The sequence below is a fragment of the Poecilia reticulata genome, linkage group LG4 (assembly GCF_000633615.1).
Source record: "Poecilia reticulata strain Guanapo linkage group LG4, Guppy_female_1.0+MT, whole genome shotgun sequence".
Taxonomy (NCBI): Eukaryota; Metazoa; Chordata; class Actinopteri; order Cyprinodontiformes; family Poeciliidae; genus Poecilia; species Poecilia reticulata.
In genome coordinates this window covers 18,800,102-18,821,044 of record NC_024334.1, presented here as the reverse complement: position 1 = coordinate 18,821,044, position 20,943 = coordinate 18,800,102, and the positions used below count along the sequence as shown (strand labels likewise).

The 20,943-nt window shown below is 40.9% G+C and overlaps 1 protein-coding gene across 1 annotated transcript in view; it reads right to left on the bottom strand.

Annotated features, from left to right (window-relative positions):
- sh3rf1 (SH3 domain containing ring finger 1) overlaps positions 1 to 20,099 on the bottom strand; it is a 42,485-nt gene extending 22,386 nt beyond the window's left edge. Inside the window, exons 1-2 of the mRNA XM_008407514.2 lie at positions 19,775 to 20,099; positions 18,049 to 18,552 (exon numbers count right to left, since the gene is read on the bottom strand). Of these exons, the coding sequence (XP_008405736.1) occupies positions 18,049 to 18,429 (381 nt within the window). The 5' untranslated portion in view covers positions 18,430 to 18,552; positions 19,775 to 20,099. The remainder of the gene's footprint in view (positions 1 to 18,048; positions 18,553 to 19,774) is intronic.
- Positions 20,100 to 20,943: the final 844 nt, after the last annotated feature.

The following is a 20,943-nucleotide window of genomic DNA, read 5'->3' as shown; positions in this document are numbered from 1 at the left end:
AAAGTTCAGCTTGACAGACATATTAGTTTAATTGATTCCTAATGGCATTTTTATTGACCACTGTAGGCCAGGCTTTTTCCCCACTACTTCACTGCACTTTGTTCATTTATAATACAAGAACAGATAAAGAGGCAATCAGCAGCGCTGCTAGGAAACTAATGAGAGCAACAACCAGCAGCGACGGGAATTTTAGATGAAATCGTAACATTTTTATATGAAAGTACCTGCAATCCCCGGCAAAAGTAACCTACCACTTTGAACTTTCAAATGTGGTGTTGTGGTGACGTTTTTATGTGAAAACCAGGGTTTCCCCCCAGTGTATGATAAGCCTGGCGGGCCACCAGATTTTACTTGCTCCCCCCAACAGGCCTGCCTGTGCAGCACCAAATTTTTGTAACTTGTACAGTTTAACAGAGAAACACATGTGGAGTGCCTTGAGCTTCTACCACCAGGCTTAGCAGGTTTTCTGGGGGGAAACTCAAACGATGAATGGCGTGAAAAATGACGTTTCTACTAGGGGTGGGCATTTATTGCAAGAATTTAATTTATTCTTTTATTAAGACAATTTTTTGTTGTCTTGATACATTTCAATTAATGGTGTTAAAAAAAATAGCAAAAAAGTGACAGTATTATCTGAAATTTTATTTTTACCATTTTCTCTGCTCATGGTTCCACAAGAGCATCAATAAATATGAGTAAATTTGAAAATGTGGTTAAATACAGTTACTACATGCAGTTTAATTCACACTGCGTCTTAAGGAAAACTAACTAAAATGGGAATGTTTTTCTAAGAACAGTGGTGCTGAGTGCTGCTGTACCATGCAGTCCCACCCATAAAGTTAACTAAAAAAGTGGTAATATATGGAGTGTTGTGGTGGCGCAGGCGCTAAACACGACCCACATATGGAGGCGTTAGTCCTCGTGGTGCTAATTGCAGGTTCAATTCCCGGCCTGGTGACATTTTCCACGTCTTCCCCCTCTTCCCTGAAAAGTTTGTTATGCATTACTGTCCAGGAACCTTTACTTTGGCCTCCTTAAATAAAATTCTGTACAACTGACTGCTTTTAGAAGTAACCTAATTAGTAAATGGAGTACAGCTGTGTGTCATTTAATCTCAGTATGAATCCAGCTGTTCCGTGAAGGCCTCAGTGGTTTGCCAGAGAACGTTAGGAAACAAACGAGGAACACAGAAAACCAGTCAGGGATAATGGATGGAGACGTTTAAAAGCATCATTAGTTTATGGAACAGTTTCCCAAGCTTTGAAAAGTTTTCTAATTAAACGCGCAACTGCATCCAAGGTATTTACGTCCATAAAAGATATTAACACCTCCAGGTGTTAAATTGCTTATTTTGCTATAAATGAAAGCTAAATTTTTTAATTATTTACAGTTTTCAAAATGGGTGCCAAATTGCTTTACAGTTTATTGATCTTACTGGTTTTACCTTACCAAGACAGCGAACATATTTTCTTTTTAAATGAATGCTAAAAGAACCCTATGCTTTCAAAGAAAGTCCAGACATATTGAATATGTTCCTTAGTATCAGATTCGAATTTGAAACTTTAGTATGGTGACAAACAGCTTGGACAAGTATTAGTCATGCTCTTGTCATATTAGTCATTTCATGCTACATTAGAAACGCAATTAAAAAGAGGTGGAAATGAGAAAATTGTTTTAGACATAAAACCAAAATTAGTCAGCCCTTCTTGGTTTTTGTTTCTTGTTACCACAAGAAACAAAAACCACAAGGAGAAATGAGACCAAAACGGAATGTTTTTGCCAACATGCACAACACTGTGTGTGGAAGGAAACCAACACTGCTAATCATCATTCCTGCATCAAGGCATGATGGTGCCAGTGTCATGCAGCAGGGAAGCCGGTAAGAGTTGACGGGACGATGGATGGAGCAAAATACAGGGCAATTGAAGATGACCTGCTCAAGGATGCCAAAGACTTGAACAGGTCTTTGGCATCCAGGGTATTTACGCTATTTATGCTTGCCTTAAGCTGTTCGAAAGGCAAGATAAGCATTTCAAACAGCTTACCTTAGGACAAAGACCCTAAACATACAGAAATGGCCACAATGGAATGGCTTAATCATTTGTTACAATATCCTAGTTAAAGTCTAGCTTTAAATCCAGTGGACAAAGTGTGCAGAACATGTTGTTTACGGATACTCTATGATTCAGTGACTGGCTGGTAGAGACCAACACTAAATGACTTGAAGCTGTAAATACAGTGAAAAGTGGGACTTAAGACTCCCACATACTTGGGTGTACTTCACTCTGCGGGGTTCTGCGCGTACTCAATGCGGACGTCCGCGCAAAGGTCAAGTTTTACAACTGTGTGAGCATACAGGGTGTTGCACAGTAAACTGAAACAGCGTTCAAACCATTTTTGTATGAAACGCCGAGCCAACACCCATCAGTACGGCACAGAGAGTAGCAGTCAGGTCGCGCATCACAGCGACTGGTTGGTCGAAGCGGAGTGTCGCTGCCAGCTATCACCTGGGAACATTAAGTGTATCACAAATAACCTTGGAAGAGAGACCTGGACAAATTAATTAATATTTTTGGTCTAATTTGTATTGATGCCAGTTTTAGGGTAGGCAGTGGTAGGGGAACTTCTTAATCCTGGTCTGATTTAATGACCAGGGATTACAAAATCCCTGGTCATTAAAATGCAGTTAGAGTATATGGAGAGTATGCCCGAAAATGTGGTTGATCACGTGCAAGCCAGAAAGAAAGTTACCATTTTCATTCTACTTCACAATTATTCACAACTTTGTCAATAATAGTTGTTGTAAACTCGTCTTAATGGGACAATAACTGCAAAGGTTCAGCATTCCCAATACTGTATTTTTTTTGTGTTTTTTACAAACATGTTTTGTAGCATACAATTGGTATAAATAGCACATTTGGTAACATTTTGGTTACAATAAATTGCTTTCTCAGTGCTGTTTCCTGATGAGACGTCTCTTAGTACTCACTATCAGTCTAATCTGAATTAAGATGGCTGTATTATATGGTGAGCACAAAAATATCACAGCGTGAAAAAAATAAAAAGACATTGTTTCAAAAGAAAGTTGACAAAAAGTTCAAGTAGGGCATGTGGAACTTTCTCAAACTAATATAAAGTAAAGTGCTGGATGAGTCCTCGACACGGTACAATGTAATGACGCCGCTTCATCATCTAGAGCTGCCGTCTACTCCTCAGCATGAGACAATAGAAAAACTTCCATCTGCAGGTTTCTATGGAAACTCCACGCAGGAGCTATTTTCCCCTATTTTTGGGTCTCTTGACAGTGAAGTGAATCTTACAAAGGAGACTCTTGAACATCTCATTGGTGTCTCAGTATGGAATTGTAAGGATGACGTTACCGGGTTATTGGATCAGGAAAACTACCTCGTTTTTCAGAGAAATTTGTGCAGCGTGAAAACATTTAGATCAGCTAAAAGTCTCTGTTGTGTCGCTGTGACAAAAATCAGAATGCAAGACTTGAGAGACTGAAAAACCAGCCACGTGAAACATAAAATGAAATCCTAGGGTTGAACAATAAAAGAGAGAAATTGAAACTTTTTGTGAATGATTGCCTAATTCAGCTTCAGACAGGCGGAGAGCAGAAGAGATTAAAGAGTGAAACATCTCAGCGAGCAACAGCAGCATTTGTACATCAGATTCCTGGATCGGCTACAACAAAAATGTTTAAATGTCTGGCATAAAAACGTGGGGAAAACGGCCTTTACTCAAGCAATACGGTGTCAAACGTTGTGGGGATGTTTACCGACTTTATTTACATCCAAGATGTCGAGGAGGCAATAAAACATTCAGGCCTAACTAAACTAAACCTTTATGTGACAAAACTCCATGCTTGTTTGTTTCCCCTCGCTACATACCAAATGAGGTCCCACACATTAGTCCACAGACATGAAAACACTCAGTGCAGTCTGGACGCCAGATGGAGGCTTGGATCGCATGTGCGAAGGAACAGGAAGCTTTCAAAAGTCTTGGAAACTCTCCCCGTGTTCATCGATGTTGCTCGAGCCGCGAAGGCATCTGTCAGTTAGCCTGACACTTATTTAACGCGAAGGGGGAAAATATGCAGTCTACTCCTGTAAATGCAAGAGGTAAAGCACATCTTCAGAGTACCCACGCTATGACCCCAGCAGTCTGTTTTACTGCTGGTTCTTGACTCTTCAGCTGTCCCCCCGGGGGGTGAGTGTAAATCTGGATGCTTAGACAAGAATAGGAGGTCTGAAAAATCAGGAGCTCCATGAACCGACGGTGGCGAGGTTTTATGAAAACATTCGACACATGGACATACAATCAGGACGTTTTACAGCACTTTGTTAGCTGCAGAGGGAAAGCGTTTTAAGAGGAAGGGAAAAGGATTTATGGGAGAGCATGTGCACACATTGTAGAGGTGTCACGCATGTGGTTTTCATGAAGCTCTAGTGCGTCTGGCCATCAGTGTGGGTTCTACTGTGAAAATGCAATTAGACAAAACCACTCGCACGTGAACTGGCCCATTTTTTGCGTAACCTTTCGGTTTATGGGCCTGCTTTTCGTCCGCGGGCTGGCCTTCCAACGCGGGGGTAAACGCTGGCTCTGGGTGGCCTCAAAATCACCTGGTCGGTTGGTCTGACTCGAAATCCGAAAGGACAGAACCCTTTAACTCGGTGCCAGTTCATACGCTGGGCTCACCGGTTTCTCTCACAGGAACCCACTCACATTTCACGGCAGATGGAGCGTGTGAGGAGGCAAAACACGGAAAGCCAGAAAGACATGAGCGGAGAAACAGTCGGAGATCAAAGGGGGAAAAGAACATGAGGCAGAGAGAGGAAGCTGGGCTTGAGTTTCTGAACCTTTCAAACAGCGGAGAGGCAAACACAATTGGTCAGAAGGCCTGACTAATTTGGTACAGGCAAAAAGACTTTGACTAGAAAGAACAGAGAGATGTGAATTAGAAAGTAGAAACGCATTGGGAAATCGGCTGGAGACTGGCACTGAATGATTTAATGCTTGACCGACTGATCTAAGAAGGAAACTAAAAATGGGATCTCTTTTGATGAGTGAACACATAAGTAAAGCGCTACCAAGTTGGGTATTTCAACACTGTTCAGTGTGGAAGCCGTTCCTCAATAAAGAAGCAATTGGAGGAATCACAAAGTTGCCAGAAGCTTCAAGAAAAAGGCATTTTCTATGAGGATATAGTGGCTGTTAATAAAAAAATTTAACATTTCTGGGATTTGTTTGTATTTCTTGGGGACAGATTTGTGCTTCTCACACTCCATATGTGAGAAGCACAAATATGGCTCACATATGTATGCACAAGGCCCTCTATAGCCTTAACCCCTGTAGTGCAGAGCTTTTATGCACATAATGTGCATAAAATTGTATGGGTTGGCAACAGAAGTGAGCCAGACGCAAAGAAAAACATTGTCCTGGCAATTGACAACACATTTGCACTTACCCATGATAGTTGTAAAAAAAGCTAGTTAGCTAGCTAGAATGTATTACCAGCTTGTTACTGGTAGCTTCAAACACCTCAAGTCACAAAACATAATTAAAATGTCTGTGGGCGACTCAAACTGTTGCCTGGGAGAAAAGTACCACAAAAAAAAGAAAAAAATCTACATAGAATATGAGATTAAATAGTCCGGACATGACAAAATTTAACACCTGTGGTTAAAGTAATTAAGAACAAATTACATGTTTTAATGAATCTAAGACATTGTAAGGTCTTAACTTTATATACATTAATCTTAATACTTTTTAAGGATACACAGACACCCCGGACAAAGAAATGCCATTAGCTAACATTTTTGTAATGTACTAAAAACACATAATTTCTCATGCTTTTAATTACAAATTGTTAGATACTTCCATCAAATCACAGATTTTTTGTTTATATGTTTTCAATCTTGTATAAAATGTTCCAGATACTGACACATCTTGGTCCTTGAGGTGGCACCAGGTTATTTCTGATTCTAGGTGGACAGGAGACAACACAAAGCCTTACCCAAAGTTGACGTTGCGCTGCAGTCTGGACGCCGCTCAGAGCAGCCCCACTGTGCCACGAAGCAATAATCTCTACATTATACATAATAATTCAATCTGTAATGAGACGGTAAACCCAGAGAGGCCTTCAGTAATAACCAGGATTAGGACTGTGAAAGGAGTCTCACGTAGGAAGCTAACTTGTATCCAAGCTACGGAGGGATTAGTTCACAAATGTCACAGTATCTGTGTATTGAGTACTAGTCAATATGAGCTGAATACTAAGCATTTCCTCACATTACTCTCCACTGTGCTTGTGAAAGCTCACAGTGTCTGTAGGCTTTTGTCCCTCTCAGTCATTCAGCCTGAGCCACCTGCTCTGCTTGGCTGACGCTGATTTACACACGCTGCAAATTAAGGGAAAAACTGATGAAGTGGACAACTAGCTTGTAAGAAATTTTATATTAGCCGTGGTTTGTACAGACAGAACATCACATTGCACGCACGGGTCCTAAGATACTTCTAAAGTAAGCAAACAAGGGAAGGAAATCGACTTGGTCCTGGCAGAGATCCAAGAGACAAACACTGCATCTTTTCACCGACTCAAGAGGCAGCATTATTTTTTCCACTCTCTCAAGAAACTGTTTGTCCATTTCACTCTTGACTCAGTGCAGATGTAACATGTAACTGCAAGTTTCACCCATTTCTCTGCTGTAGAGACTGAGCATGTGAGGCACCGTGCGAAAAAGCCCTCAGTCGTTCCGTATATATTGCAGGAGGACAAAATGACCTCGTTCTTGCAAATGTTTGCTTCGGGAAAGAAAAAGTGGTGAAAGGGATTGGACAGTTTCTGCTGCAGTAAGAATTGAGTGACTTGTGCCAACTTACAAAGGCCTGGTTTCATTCGTCGCTTGAACCAAGATATTAAATTTTAAGTGTTGAGAACTGAGCAAGGGCTGCAAAATCCAAACAGCAGTTTGGATTTTGCATGTCACCAGTCCTTTAAACATCCTCTCTCTGTCATGGAAATATGCTATTTTATTAACTTTTTATTGCATTTATAGAAAACGCAGTTTGGTGGATTACAAAGAAGTGAATCACCAAAACCACTGTGTAATCCAGGCAGCAGTAACAATACCAACCAGGTTTTCTTCAAGTTTCACTCTAATTTAATGACCTTTTAAGACCATTATGAATTACATTTCAGACCTGTATCTCCACAGAAATACTAACATACTATTGCTAAATACTAACATACTCTTACTGGCATTTTAAGTTGTTGTCTGAATATGTTGCAACTCCCCACTTGTATCTTTTTTTTGTGGTTGTACATAGTTTAATGGGTTCTTGCAAACATAAAGCCAGTCTGAGTCATTTAAACAAACATAACCCTCATTAAGTGAGGCCAAAGTAATGGGGGATAAGGTGTGTGCATATGTGAGAAACAAGCAGGTTGCAGCTGAATGTGTTGCCAGAAGTTATGATGAGATACTGGCGTACATGTAAGCCTCTGGCCGGCGCTTGTGCCAAGACGTGAGCACACTGACAAAATCCATCCTGCTCTTTTTCAAGTTCCTGTTAATAATTAATCACGGGTTGTCAGTAGGAAAGACCCCACAAGTGAGAAGTAACAGAGAACCAAGGCTTCTGGTAGAAATGTACATTTCCTGAGTGACAAAAATGAAAACTGATTAAAACCAAAAACTTACGTTTTACGAAGACTAACCTACATCAGTCTTCCTATAAGTGATTTATAAATGAGTAAAAACTACAAAACTGTAAACAATGCGTACAAAATGCCCGTTTGCTGACAACAGTGTTTGCTGCTACTTTCTCAGACTAGCTTAAAACAAAAAAGTCAGAGAAAGCACAAAAGAAGTAGTTAAAAAGAAAGCCATATTTTTTCGGTCAGGTTAGCTTCTTCATCATCTCGTACTTATTAACTTCCTACTGTTTTGCACCCAATCATCTTTGGGTACATAAAGGAGTCGTCTGCACCGTTCTGTAGCCACCTTGGAGACAATTCTTAGAATAAAAATTGACTTTGGTTCTTAACAGGAAAAGCTGAATGAAGCACGGTAAAGTTGACCCGTTTTATTTTTTTCAAGCTTTTAACCTTTTTCTCATCACAGAAGCAGCTGGAGTTGGAAAGACTGGCAGCATTTTAGAAACTTTAGCATCTTAGCAAGCTGTGCTAATTACTAATATGCTAAGTTTAAAATGTCAACTCTGCTCTCAAAAAAAAAGTTTGACATCGTCTCTGCTCTTAAAACAAATAAGTGCTTGCAGAATGTAAGATGCAGAAATGTTTTTTGAATGCTATAAATTAGATTGTTCAGAATTAGAAGCTTGAAGCTGCTAAAATTTATCACCAGGTCAAAAAATGAACAAAAGGCCAAAAATCAATGAGAACCTTAGTCCACGAAACCCTAACCACTCTGGGTTGAAAAACAGAAAGTGCTCCTTACGGCCAGTTGGCTGCGACTGAAACAATGTGGGACCACATATTATTTGAATGAAAGTTGGACTCTTCATAGAGCGAACCAGACTAGCAACTCACACTTTGTCTCAAGTCTGCATCAACTGTGCACAAATTTTGAACAAAATTAATCAATTTATAATCTCTGAAAGGGAGGTAAGGATCAAACACCAAGGTGAGCCAGAGGGTAAAGATGCATCAAGAGGAGTAATAGCTACAGGGTCAGAGGTCAAGCAACTAAAACGAAACTCGCAGCAAAACATGATTACGCCTTAGGGATCAGAAATGAACACTTAAGATGCCAGCAGTCAAACGGTCCATGGATGACCAGTTCAGGCTAACCAATCACTGTGAGGGGTGAGAGGTCAAACTACTCAGTTAAGTCCAGAGTGGCGGAAAAGCTACCTCGGGAGTAATGAATGAGGGTCACCATGTGACACACGCTGGAAAACAGCTAGCAAAACGTTTTACCAATAAACCGACATTTGGAAAACATTTTGGTGCCAACAGACTGGACCACACATACACACCACACTGGCTCCAAAGAAAGGCTTTATCAGCCCACACAGGTGTGACGGGGCTGTGGATAAGAAGGTCATGGATGTTTCTTTCACTGCTCTACGCTGAGAGATGCGACATGAATGGACACAGCACAGGAGGGTGAGGGGGGGCGGCGTTAGCAAATGTGGCATTTTGGTTTGGGGACCACCTAGAGAGCAGAGCTAAAAACAAACAAGTAAACTCAAGACATCTTTGTTCACAGGTTTATTGACACAGAGCAAGGCCGACTTTCCATAAAAACACAGCCAGGTGGCCGGCACTTGGTACAGCAGTACCTTAAAACAGGATGAAAAAGCTGCAGCCAAGTTGGCCCGGAGGCTTTCAGGTGCAGAGGAACATCACAGCTTGGATTACTATAAACAAAACTTGCAAGACCCTTATTCATCTACTTGACAAACCAAAAATCAAAGACCTAACCTGTGGTCAGGGAAGCAGATTAAAACATCTAAGAAGGTACACACCCAGCGTCTGCTAAGAGGGGAAGGTGAGTGTTAGCCGGCGGGCTGGACGAGACCTGACAGGCCCGCTGTTTGGAAAAGAAACAGTGACCTGCAACTGTTCACGGCATTCCTCCAAGACACTAACACAAAACATCCCCCTCCGTCTGGGGGAAAAAAAAAAAAAAACCTCACAGAACAAAAGTGTTTCCTCCATATGTCTGGCCTGGAAAATCTTAAAGAGTCTGAAAAGACAAAGACAGGCACAGAACTCTCATCAGAGGAGCAGCAAAACCCAACAAAGAGACGACCATGACGGCCCATTAATCACAACTGGGCTTTTTGAACTTCTCTTCCTTGGAGATTTGGTAAACATGTACTGTATTTGGAGGGACCGTTATCTCCCAGAGTATAAGTAACCCTGTTCCTGTTCACTGTATCCGTTCCGAGACGTGTCCAAATGGTGACGCATTTAAAAGCTTTGATTGTTATTATGCCGCTAAGTTTTCCCATGACACCAGCAAGGCGACAGACCGGGAATGTATCCAGGTACATGTTTTTAATTTTAGTACAAGTCACAGTTCGGCCAACTGGGAACTTGGACAACATAATGAAAATAAAGTGACAGCTTACATGCATTGAGGATGGATGATGTGGTAAATACGAATAACAATTTACTTTTGAATAAAATCAAGTATTTTCCCAACAATTTCCCCAAGTTTCAATCGTCGTTGCGACTTCCAACAGTTGATATTCAATTCAATACTTAGTTTTTGAGTTTACCATTTCTGTCTCAGTATTTGTTTAAGTATTCAATAAAGTATTTTATTTAATATCTATGCATACATATAGTTTAAAGTTTTTCATAGTCTTAAAATTTGTTATTTTGAAGGAAAAAAACTAATACAGCAGCATTAGTTTTATAAGAAAAAAAATCTTTCTGTAAAAACTATTGAATTTTAAGCTTAAACAATTTAGCTAAGTAGGTGAGTTTATCATTTATTTTTTAAAAATTCAGCCCATAGGACCAAAAATAAAAAAAATGTTCAGTAAACGGACATCTCACTTCCACTAAGGATCTCTGTAGAGGGGTGGAGTTTGCTAGGTTAAAGTTAGAATGCACCCTCTTTGTTTTGATAAAACTTTTTGATTTAAAGTTAAACTCAAAGAGATGTTTCCCTGTTTCACAAGCTAAATGCTTTACTTTATGTTCTTGGCTCTAAATGAGTAATGCTTCAGCAGCGGTCTGACACAGAGCCAGGCTGATAACATATCAGAAACGGATGCTGTAACTCTTATTACTCCACTTTGACACTGCACATCAGCATAAAAGGTAAAAAAAAAAACAATTGGAAACATCAACAAATCCTGCAATGATCAAAGTTTTACACAAGAGGTAAACCACTGGACCCTACTTACAAGGCAGCATTGCAAAAGTATCTTCATCATTCATGATCTAATATGATTACATTGACAACCCTGAGTTAACGCTGAGATTTTCCAGAACAAATCATGTTCTATTTCCTTCTTGGAAGGCTCAAAATACTTTAACAATCATCTTTGTGTCCCAGATATGCATCTGAAAATACAGAAATGTAAGCAGAGATGGAGACGCCCGGTTTGCTGCGCCACACAGCGAGTGTTTTGTTTCCTCTAAATGAAAAGTAAGGAGTAAGAGGAGAACAGGGAGCAGCACTGACTCTGTATCTAATAAACTCTAATCCTGATTAGACCCTTAACGAGCTCCAGTCTGGATTTAGATGGTGAGGAGAGAAGGTGGAAGGCAGAAAATTACAGGAAAAGCAGAGTTCGCGTCAGCGTAGGATATGCGTTCAAAGCCGGTAATATTTTTTTAAAATATAATTTTAAATCGCTTTCTATGCTTTAAAGTTGTTACAGAGTACAAGAGTTGTCTCCAGCTGTATGAAGCGTAGAGAAATTAGTGATGATTTATCCTCAATGTGTTGCTGCTCATTGCCAGACAGCTGGCTGAAAGACGGCAATTGTTTTCCTTTATGACAAAAATAAATCTATCAGTTAAAAAAATATTCCTGGAGGCAAAAAGCATATAGTCAATAAAGAAATAAATATGTAAAATTACTTACCACGAGAATAAAGTAAGTGAAGCTTTTCTGTATAAAATTAAACCAACTTGAATATTTTGCTATTTTACATTTTTTGGGTATTTTTATTTCCCGGGATTGCACTATTAAAAACGGCATATTAGCTCTCCAAGACCACAGTGTTCTTGGAGGGAACATTTAGGTCACTCCGAGATGTCTTGCATTCACTGTCCAGAAGGTCGTTGCCGCTTCGTAAACCTCTGTGGGAAATAGAGGAAGCAAGAGGAAGGCGTGAACATGCTGAGAAGAGTGGGAACGAACAGAATGAAGCACTGTAAAAAAAAAAAAAAAGAAAAATAAAAGAAAATTCCCAGTGGAAAAGCAGTGAGCATGTTTGCCAGCTTGCGGGCAGTGTGAGGGTGTAATGACGGGGTTCTGTCATGCAGGCTGAGGTCAGGCGACCAGGCAGAAGTTAAGACTTCGACAACAATATGATGTAATCAAAGAGAGCGAGCATTACTCATCGACCTCAGACACAGGAGGTGCTCAGGAATTTTATTGTGAGCACTTCACACAGGGAGGCACGCAAAAGCTTTTTTTTTTCCTTCCCTCTCGCTCCCTTTCTCTCTCATAATATAAACGCAGAGAGAACCCTCTGTGATGTTCATCCAAGAATAACCAGAGGACCAAGAAACATCTGTAGCGTCTTACAAAACAACAGAACTTCCTTTTAATCAGTAGGAAGTTGCACCAAATTATAGCGCTGGATTTAGAGAAAACATGCCAGGAAGAAGTCTTTAAATAGTAAGAGGTAAAGCTACACAAATCACAAATCAGTGCTTGGACGTGATATCTGGTGGGCTGCGATTGCTGAAGTACCATCCAGTAGGGATGAAAAACTATAGTACTGTAAAATGATTTACCATGATAAACAAACTCAAGGGAATTTGGTTATCACTGTTTAGTGGTTCAATTGGACTCCTGAATGTAACTGATAGTTACACTTTGATCTGATAATGGCTAAGTTGTGTTTTTCAAAGCAGCATTTGGGACTCTGTATGCAGCGACATACTGTGAGTGTGTTTTCACACCTGTCCGGTAGACTCTGTACCATTGAGAACCAAAATTGCAACATTTATTACATTTCCAGCTGGCGTGGTTCACTTTCACACTGCACGGTGTCAAACAAACCAAACCCGCTTCCCCCCTTCGCCTGTGGTGTCGCTGCACCAAGAACCACCAAAGGAAACAACACAAAAACCTCTGGAGACGACGAGCGCAACTTCATCCTGTGTGAAATGTAAACAAAAACAGAGCAGCGTCAGATTTTAGCGGTTGCAGGATTCCTCTTATGCTTTTGGCAAATGTCCATGAGCCATTTCTCCTGCTTGTTCTAGACTCGTTTGTTTTGGTTATATTTACCCAGAATGACCGGTGCTATAGTCCTACTTTTGCAGTGATCTCCCATCCGCTTAGCATTCACATCTGTGTTAGAGTTCACGTCAACCAAGGCAGACCAGAGTTCGCTTTTTTTTATCCACATCGGAGTTCAATTGCGCGTTCACACCTCCCCAAATGAACCAGACTTTCTAGGCAAACAAACTGGAGTTGGATTAAAGTGAACTACGCAGGGCAGGAGTGAATGCACCCTTAGTCACCTTGCCACTTTTACGCTTATCAAAACAAATATGACAAAATATGATGATAAAACCTCAATTCCATATAACCCACTCCCTAGCATGACAACAATATATTCAGCTGGTTAAACAGACTTTTACTGTCCTTAATGCCAAAACCTGATGTAAACATTAGTGACCAACATGCTAAGACTCACTAGACAATGCAATAATGGAAAAAAAATTAGTGAGGAAAATATTGAACCAATATATTTACCGTATTTTCCGCACTATAAGGCGCACCGGATTATAAGGCGCACCTTCAATGAATGGCCTATTTTAAAACTTTTTTCATTTATAAGGCGCACAGAATAGACGCTACAGTTAGAGTTGCCACCCGTCCCGTACAAATGTGTATGTGTAATAATAAAGAAGTGGTCCATGAGTACTTTATATAGTAGGCTGCCCCAGTCACTGTTTCACTCACGGTGTTGGTGTTGAGATATTGTGCCCAACTGCTTTCTGGGTAACACAGACCAACCGACACGCTGCCGCCGCAGTCTCTGTCTCTCTTCCCCGCCTCCCATCCCTCCTCAGTCAGCGAGGAGAGCCTTCCGCGACTGGGCCGGGGCGTGGCCGGACGATGGTCACCCTTCTCCGTTCGCGCACAGCATGTTCGTGGAGAACGTGGTGCTAAATRAYCTGCAGACGACCTGATTATCAGGTAGATAGGTCAGTCAAACTTTATTAACAAACCAGCGTTTTGACAACTATCCCAGCATGCACCGCACGCTTCTTCTTCTACGGGCAAAATGAAATCGGCGGCTGCTTACCGTAGTTGCTAGACCTGTTGTGGCTCAGTACTGGTCCATATGTAAGGCGCACCGGATTATAAGGCGCACTGTCGGCTTTTGAGGAAATTGAAGGTTTTTAGGTGCGCCTTATAGTGCGGAAAATATGGTAGTTCAATACTCCAAATAAATATCCTGGCAGCAACTTTTCCTATCTTTGTACCGCCCTAGAAAGAGTCAAATTGAAAAGAGAGACAATGACCTGAATACATCGAAGGAAGGTTAGAGAGAAGCCAGCGTCTCATTACTTATCAGCTAAGCATGAGCTGACAGACATGAAACAAAAGTTCTGAACCTAAACTTCAAACTCCAAACTGTGGCTGACTGAGAGCATCATTAAAAATTAACACAAAAGACTCATGAAAAACCCCAGAAATGCTATTTTGGTGCAAAGGATTATGAGTTCAACTCTCTGGGGAGCCACAATGAAACTGAAGACATCCACTTGGATCTCAAATTCCCTTCCCATTTCCCCAGTTGCCGATGACCCTTGTCAACCGTGACTCGCGAACTCCGACCTTTTGACTCCCCAACGGCTCAAAAGGCCTCCCTCACTCTTGCGGAGAAATACCACCAAGTGTGTGCTTCCAATCTCTGCCCAAACAAATCCTGTGTTTTATGAGTCAACACGAGGCCGAGGGAAGACAAAACATCCCCGTAACGGAGCTCCACTGGAGGCGAGTCACACACGCAGACACTCTGCTACAGTGAGGACGAGCCTTTTGATGTCTCTCGTGAAGCAAATGCCACGGCGCTGCGTCAAAGACAAGCCGCAGCCTTGGAGATAAAGAGAGGTTGCTCTCTGAACATTTGTCCCTTTTGGTCCCGACGCGTTCGCTTAACACCATTACCGGTGGCCTTCCACACACATAAAAATCACTCTGTGGGCCACTCTACGCGTGTCGGCCGGTCAGGAGGATCAGAGGGAACCCAGAACAAAACCCTGTTGTGCATCTGTCAGCCAGTCCCCACCGTTCTGCCCTCCAAGCCATTATTTAGTCACATAAGAATCGGAGGTGGAGCCCTGCTTTAACAGAAGAACAGTACCAGAGGAGCAGCCTCAAGCTTTAAAAGACGACCCCTCCCACCCCCACCAAACCTCCTTCCCCCAAAACCTCCAACCCTTCCCGAAAGGGACAGATGACGAACAAGAAAGAAATGGGACTGAGGGTGTCACCCGGGAGCAATGAAGCGTTCAATGCCCATGGAGTGCTGGCCAGAGATCAGACTGGACGATGTGTAGGAGCTTTGATCTCCGTCTTTTATGTTCCCAAAATGATACACCTGCACGGCCGCATCTTTTCTTGATTCTTTGGAGTTGACAGAATGCATTCAGTCAGTAGGACAGACTCAGAAGATGCAGACAGCGGCTCAACAGACAACAAAAACGTTAAATAACGCGTGGAGATAGTTTGATCTCTTTGAAAGACTTACCTGTACATTATATGAATAAAGGTATGAATCTTGTATGTCTATTAAACTTTGCCGCTTTTATTACGGTACAACTAAGTCTGTCACAATAACAAATTTTGCTGTAATATTATTGTTTATTGCAATAAACAATGATGTTGTTTTGAGATCGTTTTCATGTTGATAATGGCACCCTCTTAAAGACCTAGAAGTTTGAATTTTGTAAAGACCACCACATAGGACATGGAGAGTTTTAAAATATCCAAAATAAAACACAACTGAAAACAAGACATAAAATGGAAAGAAAACAGCAAAACTGTGAAAAAAGTGGATTATGTTTGTGTAAAAAATATTAGCTAGTGCTATAACCACTTCTTGTATTCAAGTGTTGTATCTTCTATGTAACTTTATTACATTTTTTTTCCCATAAAAACATTTTCTTATATTTTTTTTTACAGTTTTGCCTTGGTTATTGATCTGAATATATTAAGCAAATATATATTATATATAGCAAATGAACATTTTTTTGAGTCTGTATGTGCCAGTTAGCAATTAATCAATTACTAAATTAGTTTACTTTTATTTTAATAAATCAATTCATGATCATTAATCCGATAAATAGCTTCAGCCCTACAATGAGAATGAAATTTACCAAGCTAATTTTTATTCATCAGTAAGAAATTAACTCCTTAATTGCTTACTGAGAAGAGCTTAAGTACAGCATCACACTTTGATGGATTTCATCTGGATTTTATGAGACAGACCAACACAAAGTAACAGAGAAGAGTTTAAGGGAAATAATTGGATAGTTTCAAATGACGCCTGCTCAATTTCCAACAATCGGCCTCCTTAGTATCTGCAGGGGGGAGATTCCAAAAGGCACAAACAGCTTTGAAAAAGAGAACAAATCTTCTGAAGTGATACTTTGGCGAATGAGGCAGGTCCCCCAGTAGCAATTCACAGAAGGTTCTCTGATCTTCATACCTGCATGGCTGGGCAGATACATTATCTGACATTCCAGTGATTCTACACAGAACCTTGACATCTTTTCATCTACCCAATCCTCCCTTCGTGGGGACCAGCGCAGTCCAAAGAGGGGCCCACAGGTAATTTTCCTGCACATGTCAGGAGGTACCTGAGAAGAATTACAGCCCAAAATTTTGAAGAAATCTGATAGAGTCAAACTAGTTTGTGTAAATTTTAAAAAGTAAGGGACTTGAGGTCTGATGATTGTGTTTCATACAAAACAGTCTGGACAAGTACGTTAAAATAGCATTTCCTAACAAGATTTCTTTTGAATTTTTGACCTTTTGCACAGTGCTGATATAAAGTTTCATGTCATATCACTTAAAGACCATTCAGTTATTCTTCTTTCTACATGAAAAAGGAAATTCAATACCTTATAAATTTCTAATGTACAGTGCACTCAGATTTTATTTACAGATACACTAGTTAAACTTTTGTGGCCAATTTCCTGTTTTTACAAAGCTTCTGATCTGCTAACCTAACAATTTTAAATAATTTATACTAATAATAATAACTTTATAAATGCTTTCAAAGTGTTGAACAATTACCAGGAGGTAAAAACAACAAAAACACAATAAAAATGGGAAGTCAAGGCGTCGTCGCACTGTAAAACAGGTCTATCATTTCAAACCAACTACTACAAACTAATTTACCATCTTGTACTAGCAGTTAGCATGTGAGGTGCAGCTAGCATAACAAAAACTATTTCATTTTGCGTTCCTTAGACAATTTATGTCCTTAAAACAACTCCATGATTTCCAGAAGGTTGCAAATATTTCCAACATCAGCATGTTCAGCAACAGACAGGTAGACAGCCTCAAAAGATAAAACCGAACTTTGCTGTTCTCCGTTTAGCCTTCCTGTCTGCTGAAAGTATTAATGAACTCAAAACATCTCATGTTGCTGAATATAATTGAAAAAGCTTATGACTTTATTCTAAATATTTCACCAAACCATACAAACAGCTACTTTGGGTCTTTCTCACTCATTTGCAGCTTCCACCCCAGAAAATGTTTTTAACCTGAAAGCACTTATGTATTGTGCATCCGCTGATTGAAATATATAGGACTTTTGTCAACTGGCCGGTCATAATCCAGGGCAAACAGGTCGAAAATCGATCAATAGAAGATATGAGGCAATTGCTCTGAGCATCTCTAGTTTTAACCCAATCATCCGTCTATTCGTACCGGCAAATCTGTAGACCTACCTGTTAATGTTCTGTAATTTGTATGCGTGAATTTTATTTGTCCTGGAATAGGACACTAAAACCGGCTACAGACGGTATTCTTCTAATTCCGGTCTTGACTAAAAGGACACTAATGACTGAATCCACAAAAAAAATCTGTGTGCCATCAACAGGGTAAGTGGAATTATTAGCGGCTAAACTACTGACTGCTCTAAATCTCTGCCTGTGGTGGTGATGGGCTGCTGGTCAACTGGCTGGCTTAAAGATCCCCCATGATAACCAGTAATCCGGACCACAGATTAGAGACCCAACATGCTGCTGTTAATCCACGCAGATTTTCCCTGTTTTGTCTCAATTTGGCTCCAACAATGGGAAGGACAAGCTCACTTAAGGCATGTCCGGTCAGGTGGCGTACTCACCCGGACGGCAGTGCTCTTCGCCTGGGTGCGTTGGGGCTGCACACCAGGAGCGCCCGGGTCCCTGGTTCCGCACCCGTGCGCCCGCGCCACGGCTCCGGACGTGCCGTTGGCGCAGACGCCTCCGGCGGACGCAGAGGCCCGAGGTCTCTGCTTGATGCCATCCAAAAGGCGCACGAGGAGGATGTTGCTCGGCAGTTCGTCCACAGCACACTCCACCAGCGTCCGGCACTCGGGGCAGCGCAGCTCCCCGCGCGAGCCCAGGATGCCCTGGAGACATCGACGGCAGAAGGTGTGCTGACAGGGAAGGACTTTCGCCGAGGCATCCAGGCGCTCCAGACACACGGGGCACTCGAGCAGATCCAGTAAAATGGACTCATCCATACTCTGTGCGATGCGCCTTCACTTCAGAAGGACATGATAGCTAATGAGGTTTCTGTTCGGAAGCAGCTCAGGGGCCGTCACGTCACTGCCATGCCTCGGCTGTGGCCATGGCATTCACATCAGCTGTGACCAAAAAAAAAAAAAAGGTCAAATGAATTGGCTGTGCAGCCAAGAAATAGGTCATAGCATCTATATAACAGACAGGACATATGGCTGTGTGTTGTGCCATCAGCTGAGAAGTGGAACAATGTCAGGCGCAAACAGGCAACTTTTACAGTCTGTGGGTGAAAATTTAACAGATACAAAATCTTTACCGATCTGTAGTCTGGTCACCATATGAAAATACTTAGTAGTACACCTGTTAGCGTTTGCAAGGTGCATTTGTCGCATTTTGATTTATTCTTGCCCCACTAAATTACAAAAAAAAATTTTTATAAACGACAGAATTATCAGAGATGTTACTTTTATTTTCTCAATTTCAAATGTTGAAATGTTTAAGAACAGTATTTGTGTTACCATACAGTCACAGTCATACAGTTACCTGTAAAAGTAGTAATAGTTTTTTATCGTCATTTTTACCGTTATCTCAGTACCACAATATATCGCGGTAAAATTGAAAGTCCGTATCGCCCACGTCTAAATACATTTGATAGTTTTTGTCTTAGATCCTTTCACATCACAATATTGTGTTATGTCAATATTCAATATAATTCCAGATATACAATATCCCGCCGGGTGAATGGTTGATAAAATATTTAGCCAACAACACAGGAAATAAAGACTGGAAATACATTTGTAATGCGTATCCACAGTTGAAAAATACATAAAACGCTTAAAAACCAAAACTCTGACTGTGAACACTGCATCATAAAAAAGGAGCGCAGGAGTGAAACACTGTGATTTATCATTCAGGAGGACAAACATCAGACTATCAAGCATGCGATCAACACACTCCGTCTGGTAAATGATTTAAAAGAGCGCAAATAACTCACTCATCTAACAATAAGTAGATTTCTGCCAGAAAAATAATCTCTCAAGCTGCTACAGAAATATTCTTGCAATAATCGTGAAGAACACCAATATTACGCAACAACCTTACGAGTTAAAGCTGTCAAGTTTTAAAGAGATACTCAAATATACGAGAAAAGAGGAGAAATTAAAGCGGAAATGCTGGGATATATTACATGTGACGTTAATATTGCCACGTTATAAATACATTATACTTTTACGAGTTTTTCTACCAATTCGCACTTTGAAATAACAGTTTCAACAACTTACGGGACGGAAGTCAAATTACATAAAACACTTTAAAACAGTTGAGGGGGGGGAAGTAAATGCGGCTCACCTCTTCCAGAACAGGACTCCTCCTCGGTTTGTTCCGTTTTTCCCAGTTTCTGCCTCCTTGCTAGCGGTAAGTTAGCAGCCGAGCCCCGGAATATTTTTACCCACTTAGAGTGTTACGCCGACAAACACGGTCGTCTAAATAACATGTGTTTTGAGTCACGGGGGCGCAGCGGGAGGAATAAACAAACCTCTGTTAGATACTAAAGTAAAACCAAGCGAGAGAGAAAAGGCGGAGAAGACAACGGAACTCCAGCCGCACAGAGCGCCATGCTAGTAGTTGAGCTGCTCGGCTGGAGTGTTGCTGCTGGAGCAGCAGGAGGAGAGGACAGGAGCGGAGAGGGGGAGGGCGGAGGAGGACCGCTTCAAGGATGCCTGGGAAATTAGAGAACTGAAGCGAACTGTTCTTTCACATCACTCAAAGATAGGACACCGTGTCAGTTTTTTTTTAAATTATTTGTCATGATTTTTTTTTCCCAAATTGCTACTTTTCTATAAACTGTACTCTGTAAAAGCAACATTCCACATTTCGCAGTGGCAAAAGGATCAGAGAACAGTATATAGTTCTTTTGATAACTTCCAGTTGTATTTTTCTAAATTCTCTTTATTTACTGACCCTGACTCTTTCTAAAATCAGGGTTGTTCAGACTAGGATTCTTAACAATTCTCACACAAAACTCAGGTCTCACTCCAAGGCCTTGCTACCAATATGCTCTACTCCCACTCAACTGTACAATAATCTCTTCTTGTCTGTATTCTTCTATTTTTGCACTCAAATTTCCTTTGCACAGTTGAAATCTTTGCACTCTGCTCTTCTTTTAGCTTTTAGAGAAGCGCCAAAAAGAAAACCCCAATCAGGATCTAAGAAGGAATGGGAAAAAAAAATAGATCCTGAAACATTAAATATGAGCACAGAAGCAATCTTTTCAGAGAAGGCAGAGCATTTTCAACATTGAGAAAGAGTTACTTCTTTCTTTTTTGGAATGTGTTTTGAGCAAGAGCAGTGCAATCTCTAAAAGTGAAAGAATGCTCTTAAACTGAAGATGTACTCTCTTTGATTTTTAAAAGAAAAACATTCCACATAGGGTTTGATTGAAATAGGGTTTGAATAAAGAGTGAAACCAAAGCATGAAAAGCACAGATGAAGGCACTTCAGGCTTTATGCCTTAAATG